Raw genomic sequence first — 21,043 nt, 5'->3', positions numbered from 1 at the left:
AGCATGGTGTTCTACTCAGAAGATCAGTTTCCCACTTGCTGCAAAAGTCATCTGCTTCATGATGCTTTGGGCTTATATAGCTTCCGACCATCATAGGTCTTTATGTCCTACGGAATCGAAAATCTATCCTACGGAATCGAGATTTTCCCTTAAGTATTAAGGGAAGTCTATCGATAATCTGTCCTACGGAATCGAGATTTTTCAACTACTTAAGTATAAGGTCAGCCTATCGATAATCTGTCCTACGGAATCGATAAAGTTGGTCATCAGGTAGCTACGAATCGAGAATCATCTCACATACCATGTTAATATGTTATTATAACACCAAATTGATGAAATGGCAACTAATTATAACACTCCATGTCATCATTTTTTTTTCGATTTAATTTTTTATATTTATAAAAACAAAATTAATTAAAACATGTTAATTAAATAAAACCTAATTTTTTAATTAAACATAACATTTAAAAATCTAAAAAAAACATTATAACAAAAAAAAACATTTAAAAACAAAAAAATTGCATTTTCACCCATAATTTATTCATTTTCATTTCAATCGTACATAAAATCAGCCAAATCTTCTCGAAGTTGCTTGTGTTTTCATACGTTTTGAATATCTACGACCCTATGCAAATATTTCGTTGTCCCGAGTTGAAATTGCATGTGTCTGAGCTCTGAAGCCAAATGCAATATTTTGTCATTTACTTTCAACCACCACGTTATGCATTGTGATACATGAATACATAGTATATTGTAGAACGTCTAGCTGATACGGTCGTGCCGTATGTTCAACGATGTGCCATTTCAACTTTAGAACTCCAAAAGCACGTTCCAAATCCATAAATCTTGGGAAATAATAATCTCTAATACCAACGAAGGCACTACATGATGACCACTTGTGTACTGACATTTCTACACCACAAGACAAATTCTCCATTTCCAGTGTGTGTAATCAATGCTTCCAAACATACGTGGAAAACCGTGTCTTTCTTCATGCGCAACATATAGTTGTTGTATATCATTCAACGAATGTTTGCGCAAATAAACGTCACCGAAGGTTTCGAAAACACCTATCATCAATCTATACAAACTTTCTCTTGCAGTTCTTTCAGACATTCTCATATAATCGTCAATCGAATCAGGCGACTCTCTCATTGCCATAAGCTTAATTGCAGCAATACATTTCTGCAATAATGTGAATCATCGCTTACCTCTAGCATCATATATTACTTGGAAAAATTCATACCTAATGTCACAACTAGCATTTTAGCTAGAAAATTTTGTTTTCATCTAAACATCAATTATTGTAAGACTTGTACTCTAAGCGTATATCATACTCTATGCTAAACTGAAATCATCAATTTGAATCAAAACATCTGAGTGAAGTTCAAAACCTAATACAATACATCTCATATATTCAACTATGGGTTGAAACCCTAAAAATCTCAGATCAAATTTATTATGGACTAGGATCCTCATATTGGGCCTAATGGGCCAATAAACTTTCAAATTGGGTAAGTTGAGCCAAGGAACCCTATTTGGGCTCTATATGGACCTACATTCTTCAAGTTAAAGTATTTTGGGCCATGTTGGGCCTAAAATGACTCACTTTATTTTTATGGGCCTTAATGGGCCATAGATGTTTTCTTGAACCTAACGTTGGAATAGTGTCTAAGGCTGCAACTATATTTGATCCGGTTGTGCATGGTCCTTTTGGGTTGCCTTCACCATAGCAACTTGATGGATGATTTGTTAAGAGAGAGTAAATATTATAAGGAATAATATATGGTTATTTGATTAATATAAGTCATAGATTAATTGGAATTAATTTGGTGACTTAAAGAGATTAATTAAATAAGAGGGTATAAACTGTCAATTGTTTGATAGTTACACTTTAGACTATAAATCCTTATCCATGATAGGATGGACGATTTCTAGGGCTTGGATAAGCCAAAATCGTCCATAAGGTTATCAAGGAAAGGATATGGATCAACTTAAAGTCTAAGTTATCCAATTAGGGTTAAAGTTGTAATTCTTAAGGAGTCTACAAGTATAAATAGACCCTAGGGGTGAGGGAATTCGAGTAATCACAACACACCATCTAAAGTAGAGATACTCTGGCCGAATTCCTTCCCTCTCCTCTCTCCTAAATCATCTTGCTTGCTGTTGGTGTTTGTAAGCCATTAGAGGAGTGACATTTGTGACTCTAGAAGCTCCAAGACAACAAGATCAACAAGGAATCCAAAGGTATAATTATAGATCTATTTCAATGTTGTTATTTAACCTAATTAGCCATTAGAAGTATTGGACTCAAAGCATGTTTAATTAGAAAGCCTAGATCCGAGCATTAGGGTTTTGCATGCGCACATAGGAAAGTTCTTATGGCTAAAACACATCAGTGGTATCAGAGCCTAGCTTGGTTTTCTTTAAATTGTTGCTTGATTAACTGAAACAAACCTGCAAAATTCGATTTTTGGGTTTCTGAGTCATGGACTCGGCGAGTTCCAAAGTGGACTCGGCGAGTAGGCCTGACTCGGCGAGTCCCTTTGTGTACTCGGCGAGTCCGGGCGTCAGGATTAGGCAAAACCGGGATTTTTTCATGTTTATCTTATGGAAACTTACCTTAATCATATTAGATCAACCCTAATCCGATTTTTTGATATATATGACTATAATCTTGATCTAATTAAAGATATTTATCTTCTAATAAAATATTTAATTTACTTATATGATAATTGATTGATTATTTTGATAATTATCTTAAAAGAAATCTTGGATAAATCAAATAAAGATAATTAGGATATTAATTGTTAATTGGAATTATTTGTTATTTGATCCTCCATTTTTTCAAATGTTTAAAACTTGCCCTCAAGTTTTGAAATTTATATTTGTGATTAAAATGTTTTAATTTAGACAACTTAAATTTCAAACCCTACATTTTAAAAGGTTTAAAACACAACCTTATACTAATATGATATTACTAGAATAATATATATATATGTATAACTAAATGCTAGTCTTACCATTAGTAGGCCTCATTCACGAAGCCGATCTATAAGGTGGGTATAAGGTTGCGGCCTATAAAATGGCGCTTAATGGGTGTACACTCACACCCACCGCTTGCTTGATTGGTGGAGGGTCGTTAGCCGAATGGGTAGGATAGGGCAACCTCATCCTCTCATTAAAAGTATAATAAGAAATACAAAGTAACTACATGTTTTAAAAATTTCCCAATTTAGTTACTTTAGGAAAAGTGAATTGATGCAATCCCATGAAATTGCACTTTGCACCCTTGCTAAGAAGTTAGTGGAGCGTGTGTGGTTTACCGGCACACTAATTGGTTCTAAGCAAAGGTGGCAAAGGGTGATTCATTGTTTATCATAGTTCGATGGAGCGTGTGTGGTTTACCGGCACATCGAATAGGTGATCGTTACAATGAAGGCACCATGTGAATTTGCATGGTAATTCACACCCGCTTTGTGATCCTCGGCATCCCAGTCACAAACAAGAGGGGCATATCGAGATTTAAACATGCCATTGAATAGTTCAATGAATCTCATCCGAACCTAGGAATTCTCAATACACTTAGGACTAATAGTCTAGGTTTTGTTATGGAGAATCAGTGAATCGTCATTCACTTACCTTCAATTTATTTTCATGTTAGATTACGACATCCCTTTTCTAATATGTAAATGTTATTGTTGGATCCTAACCCTAATTTTTCTTATTGGGTGATAATTAGGGATTCTTATTCTAATCTATCTTTGTCCTTTCTATAGATGTCGAACACAAACAACGCTGCTGCGAGTTCTTTCACGTTGATGAGCCTTTGCCAAAAGGTCACCGTCGATGGAACGAACTTTAGCGAATGGATAAGATACATTCGCACCATTGCTCGCTACGAGGATAAGGAGTATGTCCTCGATGAAAAGCTTGAGAAGATCAACCCCGAAATCGCTACTCCGGCTGAAATCACCGCTTTTGAGACTCATAAGCGAGATGCAACGAAGGTACATTGCATCATGATTGCCACCATGAACTCCGAATTCCAAAAGTCCTACGAGGACATGTATCCATACGAGATGCATCAAGACTTGTTGGAGAGATACCACCAAAACGCGAGACAAGAGCGTTATGAGATTTTCACTAACATGATCTCCGCTAAGATGGGTCATGGAGAATCTCTTACCGTGCACCTGCAAAAGATGCAAAGGTATGTCGATCGCCTTCGCAAGTTAAATGTTAACTTTGGGGAAGACTTAGCGATCGACATGGTGCTTCACTCTTTGCCTCCGATGTACAACCAATTTAGGATGACTTACCACATGAACAAAGAGGAGGTCACCCTAAGCAAACTCCAAGGTCTTTTGAGAGTCGCTGAGAGCAACTTCAAAGACAAGTCTGTTGCACCTACTCCCAATCCGTCTGCTGCTCTTGTCTTGGCAATTGGTCAAGGAAAGGGAAAGAAGAGGAAGGCTTCATCAAAGAACTATCGCAAGGTTAAAGCCCGAGATGGTGCCTCTTCTAGTGGGACCAAAGTTGATCCCTCTAAGCCCTATCCTAACCCGAAGGAGGCAGAGTGCCACCACTGCCACAAGATAGGACATTGGAAGAGAAGCTGCCCAGAATACCTGCAAGCAATCAAAGAAGGAAAGATCAAGCCATCTTTCGCAGGTATATACACAATTAAATCTAATGATTCTAATCATGCTATTTCTTGGGTTCTTGACACCGGTTGTGGTTATCACATTTGTTCAAATGTGCAGGGACTAAGAAGAAGTAGGGATGTGGAGCAAGGAAGGATCAATCTAATCATGGGGAACAGAAGATCATCGCCTGTTACCAAGATTGGAGTGTATTCTTTAGTTCTTAGGAATAATTTGTTTTTAGATTTGAACAATTGTTGCTATTCGCCAGAAATGGCTAGAAACATCATTTCATTTCATGGTTTATATAGACAAGGATTTAGATTTTCTTTTAATAATGAGAATGGTTCTATTATGGCTTATCTAAATAGTGTCTTTTACTTTAAAGCTATACCATGTAATGGAATATATGAAACTGTTATGATTGTTGATAACTTAGGAAATGATGTTTTGAATGTTGATTCTTCCACTAGTTTGGATAAAGCATCCTTGTGGCATTGCTGTCTTGGACATGTCAACAAGAAACGCATAGCCCAACTCCAAAAGGATGGAGTGTTGGAGTCATTCGACCTTAGGGAAGATGACACATGCGAGTCTTGTTTACTTGGAAAGATGACTAAGTCACCCTTCACGAATACTTGTGAAAGGGGTGAGGAGCTATTGGACCTAATACATACCGATGTATGTGGACCCTTTAGATCAACCACGAAGGATGGGAACCGCTTCTATGTGACTTTTACCGATGATTATAGTAGATATGGGTATATCTATTTAATCAAGAAAAAGTCAGAAACCTTTGAAAAGTTCAAAGAGTTCAAGAATGAAGTGGAGAATCAATTGGGCAGGAAAATCAAGATGCTTCGATCCGATCGAGGAGGAGAGTACCTAAGTCTTGAATTCCACGATTATCTCAAGGAGTGTGGAATAGTTTCGCAATTCACGCCTCCTAGGACACCGCAGTTGAATGGTGTGGCAGAAAGGCGTAATCGAACCTTATTGGATATGGTTCGCTCTATGATGAGTCGTGCTTCACTACCTATCTTCTTTTGGGGGTATGCCTTAGAGACTGCCGCCCATATCCTTAACCGAGTCCCTACTAAGAAGGTTGCCAAAACACCTCACGAGATGTGGACAGGGAAAGCTCCCTCGTTGGCACATATCAAGGTTTGGGGTTGCGAGGCTTTCGTAAGACGAGATACTCACGACAAGCTTGAACCTCGAAGTGAGCGATGTATTTTCATCGGCTACCCGCAGACATCCTTTGGATATCTCTTCTATAGACCGAAAGACAATGTAGTCTTTATTGCGAGGAGAGGAGTTTTCCGAGAGCGAGAACTCATAAGCCAAGGAGACAGTGGGAGGCAAATCGAACTTGAAGAGATTCAAGAGTCGATAGATGAAGGAACCTCTACCGTTGGCATTCAACCCGAGGAGGAAACTCTGGTTGAACCGATTGACGAATCCTTACCTCTTAGACGTTCCGATAGAGTTAGAGTTCATCCCCAGTTTTATGGTTTTCATAGTTAAGAGGATATCATCAGAAGATAACCCAGCAGATCCGCTTACGAAGGGACTGAGTAGGGTTAAGCACTTGCAGCATGCTAGGAGTATTGGGCTGAAGGATGATATTAGTATAGATTAGATAGTATTAGAAACATATAATAGATAAATGTAATTAACATTTGATGATTAAATAAAGGAGTTTTATTTATAAGTAAAGTTACTATCATATGTTAATTGTTTAACTATTGTTTCACTTTGCATGTTTTGACTTCCAGAATAATTGAGTTTATTAGGAATAATCGAATTATTCAAATTGTCCACAATCGTTCATATGTTTGAAGTAGATATGAATGAAGATTGTCATGAATTGGTGTGTAGATTGTCTAAATGGTGTTAGACATAGCAAGGGTTGGTGCAACGTTCATGAGTGCTTATGAACTGGTTTTGAGCATTGGAACAAACCCGCGCTTGCTGGAATCACTTTATGGAATATGATAGAAAAGGTGATCGCAAGACGATAATATCATATAGTCTTAAAACCTAGATATATGGTTTATTGTTTGTTAATTGATTGTACATTGATAATGCGAAAACGCATCAGTAACTTGGTGTTATAAAACGCATTGTTGTGTATAGTTGGTTAATGAATAAGTAAATGCATATAAGTCGAAGTTTATCTGTAAATTTTATCCTAAGAGGGTAGAAGAGATATCTTGGCCACTCGATGATTTGATTTGACTTATGTGCCGGGCCCGGTCAGAACTGAATTGATGTGTTTGATTAAGTTCTATGTCGAATAAATCGGAGATCGAGAAATCAAATGCTAGACTAACCATTCCATAGGATTGTCAGCATGATATCTAACAGAGGACTGTACGATCCCTTATCTAAAGGACAAGATTGATTAGATCAGAGTTTGATAGCGTCTTTGAGAGCTACGATTGCAAACCGAATTGTACTTCTATAGTTACTAGACTTATCCAAGTGGGAGACTGTTGGAATAGTGTCTAAGGCTACAACTATATTTGATCCGGTTGTGCATGGTCCTTTTGGGTTGCCTTCACCATAGCAACTTGATGGATGATTTGTTAAGAGAGAGTAAATATTATAAGGAATAATATATGGTTATTTGATTAATATAAGTCATAGATTAATTGGAATTAATTTGGTGACTTAAAGAGATTAATTAAATAAGAGGGTATAAACTGTCAATTGTTTGATAGTTACACTTTAGACTATAAATCCTTATCCATGATAGGATGGACGATTTCTAGGGCTTGGATAAGCCAAAATCGTCCATAAGGTTATCAAGGAAAGGATATGGATCAACTTAAAGTCTAAGTTATCCAATTAGGGTTAAAGTTGTAATCCTTAAGGAGTCTACAAGTATAAATAGACCCTAGGGGTGAGGGAATTCGAGTAATCACAACACACCATCTAAAGTAGAGATACTCTGGCCGAATTCCTTCCCTCTCCTCTCTCCTAAATCATCTTGCTTGCTATTGGTGTTTGTAAGCCATTAGAGGAGTGATATTTGTGACTCTAGAAGCTCCAAGACAACAAGATCAACAAGGAATCCAAAGGTATAATTCTAGATCTATTTCAATGTTGTTATTTAACCTAATTAGCCATTAGAAGTATTGGACTCAAAGCATGTTTAATTAGAAAGCCTAGATCCGAGCATTAGGGTTTTGCATGCGCACATAGGAAAGTTCTTATGGCTAAAACCCATCACCTAAATGGGCCTAGAACCTATTATGTTCACTCTTTTGGGCCATAAACCCCTAAGAGGGACCAATGGGCCGAAAACTTCCACCTTGGACCTTGTAGTTTCAAGTATATTCAATTCTAGCACTATATTTCTCTTCACACTATCCCATTCTGTCACACCCCCAAACCAGAATGGTAGAATCGTTCGGGGGCGGATGACGTCATGTATAATATCACAACAATTTAATAACAGTAATCCAATCAACAACAACCATTGTATTAATAGTATAATGTTTACATTGTTTTCGAAACATAAACAATTGACTCCAAAATTAAATAATAAGTAAAGACTCGAAACTACTATGCTCCATCTTTTTGAACCCGACGCGTGTACCTGTCTACTAATGTCCTGAAAATACAAGTAGGTTTTGAAAGAGTAGCAACATTAAGCTGGTGAGTTCATAAGCGTTTTGTTTTAGAAAACTATTTTGTGTTCTTTCAAAAAGTGCGTTGTGTTTCTCCAGAAAACCTTATATTTTCTTATGTAATGAAGGTTAAGTAAAAACAAATGATTCTTACTAGTTCCTCATGCAAGTACTTAGTGTCTACAAATCATATACAATCCAAATCGGACAAACAATCGATTGTGTGGTTCTGCCTCAAGCCCACAACCAAACAAGGAACAAGAAATGAGGTCACACATCCCACTGCAAGTCAGATCTTCAAGTATATAACCCTGAAGTATTCACTAGATACTTACAGATTTAACTGTATTGGTCCTTTGATACCTGTTGATATTGTTCCTAAAAAATCCAATATTTTCTTATGAAAAGCTTGATTAAACCCATTCCTTCTATAACTACTTAGTTTATACTAGTTATGTATAAACCAATATCGAACAGAAAGTTAATTGTGTGGATCTGCCCTAAACCCACAACCAAACAAGGAACAGGGAATGAGGATGAAACCAAACATTCCACAGCCTATCAGATATTCTTCATACGTAACTCGGTTGTATAGACTAAGGATTTATAGAATTAATAATAAATATTCATTAATTGAATAATAATCCCATTGTTTGTAAAGTACCGATGTTTATCCTAAAAAATCCTATATTTTCCTTAAGTGTAAGTTATTAAATTATCTGTTCCAAATCGAAGAGTACAAGTATCTACCATACTTATGTTGTTTAAGCATTGTTCTGTTTGAAAACACTGGCTACCACCAGTAATGTATAGTAGTTTTATTACATAAATAAAACTAGTTGAAAACTTATTGTTCTGTATACTGAAATTGTTGTTAATACCCTCCCGTGATCACTTAGTACATACAAGTTGTAGAAATCAAGATCGAACGGACAATCGATTGGGTGATTCTGCCCTACACCCACAACCAAACAAGGAATAGGGAATGAGGCGGAAGTCACACATCCCATTGCATGTCAGAGGTTAATTTCGTATCACCCTGATGTATATACTAAGAAATCCCCTAGTTATTAACCTTGATGACTGATTGTTAAGTACATTATTACATGAACGAGTTGTTGTTTCCCCAGTGAGTTCTTATAACCATACTATGGACGATAAACATTACGACGTACTTAGGACGTCGTGAACTGAATGACGTTTGTCACCATAGGTTGACTGTAGCTAGTAGTCAAGGTGTGGGATTGTCACACCCGTATAAATCTATACACAAACTCACGCTCTCCCTCCAGGAGACTCTGGTTACAAGGGGTAGACTTCCCAGAAGACGTGTCTCACATTGTAGTTCTCTCAACGAATCCACGAATAATACTGTGAAACCCTTTTTTTTATTATTACCATGAAATCTTATAAAATAGTACCTTTTATTTCATAATTCATAAGTTTGTTTCCCTATTTGAAAAACTGTGTTTGCAAAGTTTGTATCTTAACATGTTTATAAAATTGTCCACAAATCTAGTAGTAACTATGTTTATCATGTTTAGGAGGTTCTACATTCAATGCGTACTAATGATAGGAAAATATAATATCCAAATTATATTTTTAAACACAAGATTACTCGTGCTTTTACTTGTATCCCCCCCCCCCCTCTCTTAAAACATAAAAAGCTTGTAAAATATAGGGGTATGAACTCACTTGATTGTGAATGACTTAGATGAATGACAAAGATAGGATGCTTAGTATGCTAAGTGAAGTCCTGAGCACAATATGGTCCTATTAAGCACATATTAACATGCATCAGCCTATAATTATTGTCTAAAACCACTAACAAGTATAGGAAACACCCTTAGGATGTAGGAAACACTTACAATGAAGTGTTAGAACCAAGAAAGAGGGATAAAAAGGAGTTCACGGCTAAACCACCACGGGTTCACGACCCAAGATATGTTCACGGCCCATGAACACATGAAGGGTTTACGGCCCAAGATGTGTTCACGACCCATGAACACATGAAGGGTTTGCGGCCCATTCATGAACATTTGAAGGGTTTACGACCCATTTATGAAGGGTTCACGACCTTATGAAGGGTTCACGGCCGTGAACTGTTCAAGATCATAAAGATGGTGATGAAAATGATGAATCAATGGAAGCTCTTTACATGAATAAGATGAATAACAAGTGAAAAGGGATGAATTACTTACGTTTGTGGGGTGAAAAGAGAGCTTTTGTTGAATGAATCTTAGGAGAGTCTTGAGGAGTTTTTGGCCAAGGAGGGAAGAAATGAGGAAAATTGAAGGAAACACACACACACACACACACACACACACATATATATATATATATAGAGAGAGAGAGAGAGAGAAGGGAGGGGGGTTCACGACCGTGAACACCCTTTGGAGAGTTTTCTGGTTCGATTGCATTCCTCTAATCCCAAACTAACACTTCTCAACATCCAAATCTTAAGTGTATAGGCTTAGAGACTCTCAAACTGACTCTGAGCACAATAAAGCAATAACAGAAACGAGTCTGACTTTCATTGATCGAGATGACTTATAGGTAGAGATTTCGGGTTGTCACACATTCTCGACCCAATTAAAAAAAAAGAAATGATATATGGATACATATTAAGATCATGACACCTCATTAATATCCTTCATGCAATTAAGCTTAATACACTTCATGTAATTACCCAATCCCATACTTCCATGCAAGGTTTTCCCTCTCCTTCTCTTTTCTTCTTAACTCTCTGCCAAAGAGTGTCTCACCACTCTTATTGTCTTTCATTTCAAATCCACCAAAAATCTCTCTAGAACATCAAGAATTCAATCACCATATCTCCAAATTTTCGAGTGTGTCTTGTGAAAGATCAAGAACTCTTCATCAAAGCTCATCACTTTGGGTAAGTTCTTGTTTGACTTTATGGTTTAACTTCAAGTTTACACCAAAAATCTCTTCTTAACCAACATCATTTCATGATCTATGCTCTTAGAACTTCATAGATCTCGAAAATCTTCTCAAGAACACATCAAGGGCCGATATCTTCTCATTTCCTCACCAAAACCCGAAAACTTGAAAGCAATGTGAGTTCATACCCCCTATTTTCGATTTTTACTTTGTTTTGGGGGAGAATACAAGTTGTTTTGTGTAGATCTATGTGTGTTTTTCTAGTTATATATGTATTTAGGTGTTGTCAACTTCATGAACTCAACGATCTACTAAAAGATGATGATATTGGTATAACATAACACTTATTTCAACTTATCTTACAAGAAAAAGGTTTAAAATACATATAAGTTACTCAAAGCTAAGAAAAACTTCATAAAAAGGGCTAAAAGTGACAAAATGACAAATATTTGTGTAACTCACGGCTAATTTCAACATTTGAGACCTTACAAGGACTAAAAATGTAAACATTTTCATAAATGGGCCTTATTTGGGCTTTTCACGGTTTTAGGCCCAAAAAATTGTAATTTTTGATCTTTTGTGAGCTTAAATGTCATTTTCAAGAAAGTTGTGCCAAAAATACAATTTTTTTTTGATAAAAATGGTTAAAGATGTGAAATTATAAAAATTTGGGCCAAAAAGATGAAATTATCGATTATGTGCCGAAATACATATTTTTATAAAAATCAAACCAAAAATGATATTTTTGGCAAAAGTGAGTTAAAAATGTTATTTTTACAAAAACTAGCCTTAGATGCAAGTTTTGTCCAAAAAGGGGCCTAAAATGCTATTTTTACCAAAAATGAGCATTAATTGTAAATTTTTGGCTTAATGGGCCAAGAATGTCATTTTTACAAAAAGTGGGTCTTTTATGTCATTATGGTAAATAATTAAATTAAAACAAGCAATAATATAACAAATGGGCTAATTTTGCCTTTTTCATATCATTGAGCCTTAGTGACCCATTTATATGTTTGATAGGTCCTGAATACTCTTTATATGCTTATTGGGTCTCATTGACCCATTAACATGCTCGAAAGACATTGTATACTCTTTGTATGCTATTTTGACCTGTAAATACCTTACATGTGAAATGAGCCTTAGTTGTCCTTTTACATATATTTTGGGCCTGGGTTATATAATCTCATTCCTTATGAGCCTAGAAATGATTTACATGTTTAGTGTCACTTAGTCATTCACTTACATGTTCATTTGGGTCTGGAATGTGTTTTATATGTTTCTCTTCGCGTAAATTCGATTAAGGATCTAGTGAGTCGTGTTGGTTGACACATATTAAGTGTACGATCGTAGTCTGTAGTTATAACCAGAGTCTCTTGGAGGGAGAGTGGGGGTTTGTGTATAGATCTATACGGGGAGATGACACCCCATACCTGAGCTGTTCGCTACAGTTAGACTAGGCCAGTCTAGGGTGACAAAAACCTTATTATATTTTCCGCCGGTGTTCAACAACACCAAGATAGGCGAAATTTTCATTATCTAGTATGGTTATAACGACTCACTTAGAGGAATTAATGTTATAAATTTACGGGAGACCATTCTCTTTTCTAAATGGATTACTCGGGAACATACTCGCACCGGTACTCAACCTCGGGGGTTGTTATACCCGAATTCTCTTTTACAAACAACATAGGGTTGTCTGGGGGCATTCTCTGTTCATTCTCTTTACATTTTCTTCATTCTCTTTTGCATACTAGTAAACAATAACACACATGCATTAATACAAGATCGGACACAAACATACTGAATTGTTTTCAGAAAACACAAGATTTTTCTGGCGATACAAAGTCATACAAATCATTTTCACAAACATACTAATTTGTTTTCAGAAAATTTAGGATTTTCTGGTGATTGCAAAATTGTACAAATCATTTTCTCAAACATGCTTATGAACTCACCAATATTTTTATGTTAACTTTTTTAAATTAACTTGTATTCTCAGGAAACCGTTGAAGCAGATTAAGCGAAACAAACTAATGGATATTTTGTTATATTTTGTTTAATCATATTTTAACTATTTTGGCATGTAATATTCAGACACAATATTCGATGTAAACAATATAATGTTGTAATATTATATATGATGATGATGATGTTATGTTTCAATTATATACTATGTGATGATACTATAAAGATGAAGTCATACCAAGCCCTTGGATATTTCCGCCGTCTGGTTCGAGGGTGTGACACCTAAACATGTATTTAATATGTAAAAGCTATATTTGAAAGAAACAATGTATTTAAATTATGTAAAAACTATATTTGAAAGAGACAATACCTACTTTCCAACGCGTTGGCTCTCCGAACAAAAACATTTTTCCGCAAACGAAACATTATTTTGAAATTGCATGGCTGGTAGACACAATTATCTGCAAAATAATCGTGAACTAGACGTTTGTGCCATTCTTCGCGATCTCTGTTTAATGTCGCACGTCTGGTTAATAGAGGAGCTGAATTTGGTTGTAGCAGCACGTTCATACAATACTCATACATCACAAAGACAAACATATCATCATCATTACTATCATCGAACAAATTCATTTTTTTGAAATGTATTGGAAGTATGTGGAATAGAGAAAAGTGGCGATTAAACAGATAATAGTATGAATTTTTAGGTAAAGATGTTTTATAAATGTTATCGTTTTTCAACAGTCGAAATAGAGAAAAAAAATCGCGTTATCAATCGTTACAACGCCAACGAAAGCCCACATAACGGGAAGGGGGGTGGTTCCCCTGTTGTCACGCCATTATCCACTGCCAGCTCACAAAAATGAAATTGGGAGTTGCCCATGCCGTCCACCCTTAACATTAAATATATTGTTGAAGTTTCATTTGTATAGCCTGGTCCTTTAACTTTGAACTTAGTTATTTTTGTTTATTTTGTAAGGTTGTAATACTCACTATTTGACATCCATTATGATTTGTCATGTTAATAACATGGGAAGATAAAGCATAATGTCACAAATGATATGATGTTTGTTAGTATCTCATATTGGCTAGACGTTGTCATATATATATATATATATATATATATATATATATATATATATATATATATATATATATATATATATATATATATATATATATATATATATATATATATATATATATATATATATATATATATATATGGAGTGTACACTTTTTCTCTTAAGGCTCTTTTAGAATTAATTTAGGACTTCAGAAATCATATTACAATCTAATCGAGGGACTCGAAACATCTAGTTGAATCTCATCGAGCCTCTGTTTCTTGGGGTGTGTTAGGGTGCGTTTAGTTGCAGAAAAATGAGCCGTTTTCCGGAAAATTTTTCCAAGAAAAATGAGAATTTTGAAAACGCGTTTAGTTCGTCTATTTTTCTAAATTTTTCACGGAAAATGAAAATTTTCCGTTTTCTAAAAGTACAAACAAGTTGGAAAATTTTGGAAAACTGATAATCATTGTTTTCCATATTTTTCTAATTCTAAAATTTTTCTATAAACACACACCCACTTCACCTCATCCACTTCTACCTACCCCCACCTTAACACCCCTCACTCACACACACACATACATACCCACCCCCACACACACACCCGCACACACACACACACATCAACCCACAAACACACACACCAACCCCCCCCCCCCCACACACACACACCCGCACACACACACACACACCCGCACACACACACACACACCCGCACACACACACATACCCATCCACACACACACACCCACAAACACACACACATACATACCTACCCACACACACCCACCAACATACACATGCACACACCAACTCACACACACACACACACCTACAAACACACACACTTACACATACATACCCACCCACCCCACACACACACACATACACATACATACACACCCACCCACAAACACACACACACACCAACCCACAAACACACACACATACATACCCACCCATACACACACACGTACATACCCACACACCCACACCTACCCCCACCCTCACAGACACACACACCCACACACACAAACCTACACCTACCCCTACAAACACACATACACACACAAACACACACTCGCACCCCCACCCACCCAACACCACCACAACAATCACCGACCTACCATCACCACCACCACCACTAACCCGTCACTAGCACCACCACCATCACCACCACTGATAAAATTGACGCCGCCACCATCATCGCCTGTCATCACCACCACCGCCGCCGACCCGCTACCGCTACCGTCACCGCCCCCACCCACACCCTACTACCACTACCGTTTTTTAAAAATGAAAACCGATAGAAAAATAGACATTTAAACACGTTTTCTAATTTTCTAAAACTGAAAATGAAAAATGAATAAGTTTAACTAAACGCGTTCTCTAAATTTTTCAATGAAAACGGAAAACGAAAATCGAAAAGGGAAAACAAAAAACGGAAAATGAAAATTGTTTTTCCGTAACTAAACGCAACCTTAGTGTCCCATATCGGCAAGTTCTTTTTTTATAATTGTAAGCTTTATCAAACAAATATTGAAGTAACACCTCATTTATGGATGCTTCTTTTTGACTTAATACAAAAAGTAACTTAACAGAGAAAATCAGAGGAATAACGTTTTGAGTTGTTTTCCCATTAAATCCCAACCTTTTCCAATTTCTCAATCATTTCTCAAATATTTTTTAAACATCACTCGACAATACTTTGTTTAGATAACACTTGGTGGAAAGAAAATACAACTAAGATTGTAACCTTCCAGAATTTCAGCTCAAGAGCATACCCGATGTTTGGTGTTCTATGTTATTCTTGATGGTCATGGTTGTTATGTTTTTTTCTCATATGATAAATAAAAAACAGTCTATATCATCATCTTGTTTCACCTTTTTAGATTGAGAGAAAAAATTGCACTTTTTTTTTTTTGCCAGATAGGCGATAAACATAGGCTTCCTCATCATTTAGTATCTCCATTCATGTTTTTCGTATTTAAGCACTTATAAACACACTATTCATGTAGATTTTGATATAACATTGATGATATAACTATAAAATTTAATCAACATAACATTTAATTGACAATTCACACAATCCTGAAACAACAACAAAAAAAAAAAGACAAGATTTGGTTTCACAAAATTCCCATTCTACCCTCCCGAAAGAGAACAAAAATAAACAATATCCCCAACCCTCTAAAACAGCCGGGGTTCTTCAATAACCAGACCACACCTTACGAGGCTGTTTTTTGTTTGTTGTTGAAACCTTTACAATCTTGAAAAACAAAAACATGGACAAAAACGCAAAATGACGATAATACCCACACTTAAATCTTCCCATTGTCCCCCGGTTCACGGTTTTCTTCATCGAACCTTGGCAAGGTTAGTAATGTGTTCAAACGAGACACCCCTTCAAGGGCAGACCAGTCTTTTCCCGTTTCCATATTCATTGTGGATGATGACTCTTCTTCCTCCACGTTTTTCCCCGGGTCCCGCTTTGTTGCTGATGTGTCCAATCCGAGAAAAAGACAAACAACCGCGCAGTCATCGACTTTGGAAGTCGGATACTTTTGCCGCCAGGCTCGAACCGCTGACTCCACCACGGCTTGAGCCGCTTGAGAAGGTGCATCGGTTGATGCCACAATTTCAATCACTTCTTCATTTGTAAGCACATCCCAAATCTACTCAAAATAAATAAATAAATAAATAATTTGTTAGTTAACTTATCTGAATGGTTGTTGTTTCTTTTTGACTTAATACAGAAAGAACAAGTTACCAAAAAAAAAATCTACACGGTTTTTTATAGCAATAGGGTTGTGATAAGAAGAAATGAAAGCATGATGATAGAACATTTTTTTTTTTGGAAACGAACATTGGCATTTCTTCCATTTAGAAGAGACATCGTTTATTCAGACATGACTTAATGGGTAATAAAAGAGGGGTTGAGTAATAATAATACCCCATCTGTTGCCAAGACAATGAATTCGTCTTTATCGGTTAAGCGTCTATATGAGACTTCAGGGACTGAAATGAGACCAAAATCTTTAAGACAAAAATCACCAAAAGCACGAGCCATGGCTAACCCTGGTGAGTCATGGTTAGGTAGCCAAACCCTAGCCACTTCGGGTTCATCCTTCAAGGCGAACACACGACCCTTACATTTACGGATACGCTCCGCTTCCGCTGCATTTATTAAAAAAAACATAACTAAATATGCAAGAAATAGCAACCTACTTTCATTCATTTATGTATTACAACACTCTTTTTGACATTGAAGTCCTTACGTTTGTTAAATTTTGTTGGTTTTGTCCGTGTGACGAGTTTTTGTTCGTTAATGCCCAAAGTTTGCCAAGTTTTTATTTTTTTATTTTTTTATTATTATTTTTTTGCGATTGTTACATGTAATAGCAGGTTTCTAGGGACGAAACCGACAAAATTTGACAAACTTAAGGACTTTCATGTCAAATTTGGAGAACATAGTTAGGGTAAGAACATAAAAGATTTGTAGACTTAAGGGTTTTTGTTTGCAAATTTGTAAAACTTAAGGGCAAAAATGAAAAAATCTTGGTAAACTTTAGGCATTAACACGCCTAAAATCGTCATAGGGACAAAACCGTTACATTTTGACAAACTTAAGGACTTTCATGTCAAATTTGGAAAACAACTTAAAGAGTAAAAACATAAAAGATTTGTAAACTTAAGGTTTTTTGTGCAAATTTGTAAACTTAAAGGCAAAAATGAAAAAATCTTGGTAAACTTTAGGCATTAACGCACCTAAAATCGTCGTAGGTACAAAACCATCACATTTTGACAAACTTAAGGACTTTTAAGACAAAAGCCCTTTTCTTATTAAGGCATTGTATGTTGGGGAATCTATCTAATTATAGCATTGTACTTGAATTTTTTTTTTTTCTTATTGAAGATTGATTTGTATTTGGATGACATTTCTATAAATTGATTAATTTTTCAAAGTATAATGATGTAATACGATGAAATGAAAGTAGGATGCTATAAATATAATAAACAAATCAATGGAAGTAAACTATCACTAGTTGCCTTTTACTTACGAAGATTTTTCAAAGTATAATGATGTAATAGGAAGAAATGAAAGTAAGATGCTATAAATATAATAAACAAATCAATTGAAATAAACTACTACTAGTTGCCTTTTAATTAGGAAGATTTTTTCAAAGTACATTATTTAATAAGAATAAATTGAAATTACAACGTGACAATAGAAATTAGAAAGAAACGAAAAAAGAATGCTAAAATACACAAATAAATGAACCTATAAAAGTACGTTGCTATTTCTTTCTTTTATATTTCTTTAAATATCCAATTCTTAAAGAGTCCATTGTAAACAAAGAGAAAAGAGAGAGAAACCTGGAAGATTTGGTTTTAGATCCACTGTCAATTGAACTGCAACACGAGAGTCGTTTTTGTCCCTTGTACATAATACAGCTCTTGAGTCCCCAATATTTCCTATTATAAGATGTTGACCCTATAACCAAACAAGAAACCATTTTTTTTTAATTATATTCATAACCCTAAAGCCCAGACACAGCAGGTTGTACTGTGTTTGTCATAGACATGACATGACAGGTTGTATTGTATTTGACATGATGTGAATATGACAAAAAGTTGCAATTTTTGTCAAACCCAAAAAGGTGTGAATGTGAAAAGAGATTTTTTCTTAATATCTTGTAAGTGGAAAAAGACGTAAATGCCCTCCACATCCTGAGACATGACATCTCACCTGTTTGATCAACGTGACTGCGGTTGTCCCACTGCAAAAGCAATCAATATTTGCATACATACTCAACTCTCTATCCATCACTTTGAACGCCTTCAAAAATGATTCCTTTAGGGTTTGAAAGATTTCAGGGTTCTTATCGGTTTCTTCAAAGGGTGAAGGTGAATTAATGGATGTCCCTTCAGAGTTGAGGCTTCCCATGATGATCTCTTTAAGAACATCATTGCTATCTTTAAGGTTAACTTCCCAATGTGCACTTAGCTTTAATGGAAGTGAATCTCTCACCCTCTTAGCAACCTTATGACCTAATGGCCCATGTCCATCAAATACACCACAAAACACCGTGTCTGTTCTTGACCCAAAATTCTGAAAAAGTAAGTCCATTAAATCAATGGTTTAGAAAAGAAAAAGTCAAATAAGTTCATTTTAAAGAAATCAAAGGGGAAAAGAAAATCAAATTCAAACCTCCCAAACAATCATGGCATCTTGATTGGTTCCTTTCTTGCCTTGTTGAGTGAAAAGAGAAGCAACTTGACTAGAACCATTTAAGCACATTCTACCTGCAACTCTATGGAGTTGTTCTTCCCTTCTATGATCAAATGAAGAACTCCTTAATCCAGGTGGCCTTTTTTTTGAATTCTTTTTCTTTTTAATCCCAAGAGTTGGAGTTGGAGAATTTGGGATAGGGCTCCTGCTTTCTACAGAAAAGCAGGACCCCATCCTCAGGGCCCTGATGATGCCTAATATGCACTCCAGACCAGCAAACGAAACAAACACGCGGTTATTGATTGAGGAATCCGTTGTAGATCGTTTGGGAAACACAATTTCACCTTCAAATTAACAATCGAAAACTCTATTAACACGATTCTTTTGAAGGAAATTAAGAAATTTTCGTAAAATTTGAGCATACCCAGTTGTAGTTTTAAGCGATAAGTTCTTGAAATCAACAATTGAAAACCTTACGTACACAATTCGCTTGAAATAAGTCGACAGTATTGTGTTCAATTTTGAAGGTACCAATTACAGTTAAGCGACAGTGAGGTTGAAATCGACAGCTCAAAATCCCCCAAAAAAACATTAAGAATTTTTTGTATAACCAATTGGAATTAATCGACAAAGTGCTCGAAATGAACAAGTGAAAACCCAGAAACAGAATTCTGATGAACTAAACCGAGAATTTGTTATTATTTTTTTTCAATTTGAAAAATACTCGATTGTAATCAACCGATGAATAACCCAGGAGTACGATTACCAATCCCTTTTAAAGATATATACCAGAAAAATGTGTGTACCTGATTAAAGCTATCACAAACGAAGCAGATCCAACTTGGAAAAACGTAAATTACACTTCGCGCTTCCTCTAAATGCGAAGATCAAAGAGTTAGGGGAAAAGTTGGAATCAATGGATCCAACTTTTTCACTAGTAACCCACCAACCAAAACCAATATACTTCGAAGCTTTAATAGATTGGAAATTCAACTGGACATTTCAATGAAACGTTGTTCGCTTTGCAGTGATGTCGAGTAAGAAATCAAACTCGAGTTCAAAGTTCAAAAGGAGCTGGTGATCAATTAATAACCTCCCCAGATCGAATTGTTTTGTGATTGGAACAATGATGGACCCCTTTTTATATGTTGAAATAGAAATTGGAAAGGATAAGCAAGTTACTAGAATCCAGAGGATTTTTTTAGGGTGGTCGGTCAAACACAAAAAAATGGACACGGTATATTGGTCGCGTAAGGGGGCTTGCTACAATGAATTACAGTATACTAAAAATGTCTTAATAATTATCAAGGGAATAACACTTAAGGTAATTAATTTTTTGAGTTGTTCAAATATAGTTAATTATATCTTTTTTTTTTTTTTTTAATACATTTAGGTAACAAATTTTTTAAAACTGTTTACATATAACCATTATGATCTGCTATAGCAGATTACATTCAGTTATAGCAAATCATAATGATTATAAGTGAATACTTTCAACAAGTTCATTGCCTAGACGTATAAAAAAAAAATAATTACGAACAAAACCAAAAGTAAAAGTAAATTATACGAATGATCCTTATGGTTTGGAGGAAT

The 21,043-nt window shown here is 35.7% G+C and overlaps 1 protein-coding gene across 2 annotated transcripts; it reads right to left on the bottom strand.

The window, feature by feature from the left end:
• Positions 1 to 16,258: 16,258 nt before the first annotated feature.
• On the bottom strand, positions 16,259 to 20,654 carry LOC145030775 (putative protein phosphatase 2C 33). Of its 2 annotated transcripts, none has more exons than XM_078979188.1 (6): positions 20,257 to 20,654; positions 19,430 to 19,794; positions 18,968 to 19,330; positions 18,595 to 18,712; positions 17,171 to 17,394; positions 16,259 to 16,892 (listed from the first exon to the last, which is right to left on the bottom strand). In XM_078979188.1, the coding sequence occupies exons 2-6, from the start codon at positions 19,682 to 19,684 to the stop codon at positions 16,539 to 16,541; spliced, it is 1,314 nt and encodes a 437-aa protein (XP_078835314.1). In that variant the 5' UTR covers positions 19,685 to 19,794; positions 20,257 to 20,654; the 3' UTR covers positions 16,259 to 16,538. The 2 variants fall into 2 exon arrangements, with proteins under 2 accessions (XP_078835314.1, XP_078835315.1); XM_078979189.1 differs by lacking the exon at positions 20,257 to 20,654 and adding an exon at positions 19,875 to 20,210.
• Between the last annotated feature and the right edge of the window lie 389 nt (positions 20,655 to 21,043).

This window comes from Lactuca saligna, chromosome 2 (genome assembly GCF_052625555.1).
Source record: "Lactuca saligna cultivar CGN05327 chromosome 2, ASM5262555v1, whole genome shotgun sequence".
NCBI lineage: Eukaryota > Viridiplantae > Streptophyta > Magnoliopsida > Asterales > Asteraceae > Lactuca > Lactuca saligna.
This window is presented reverse-complemented; position numbering and strand designations above follow the sequence as displayed.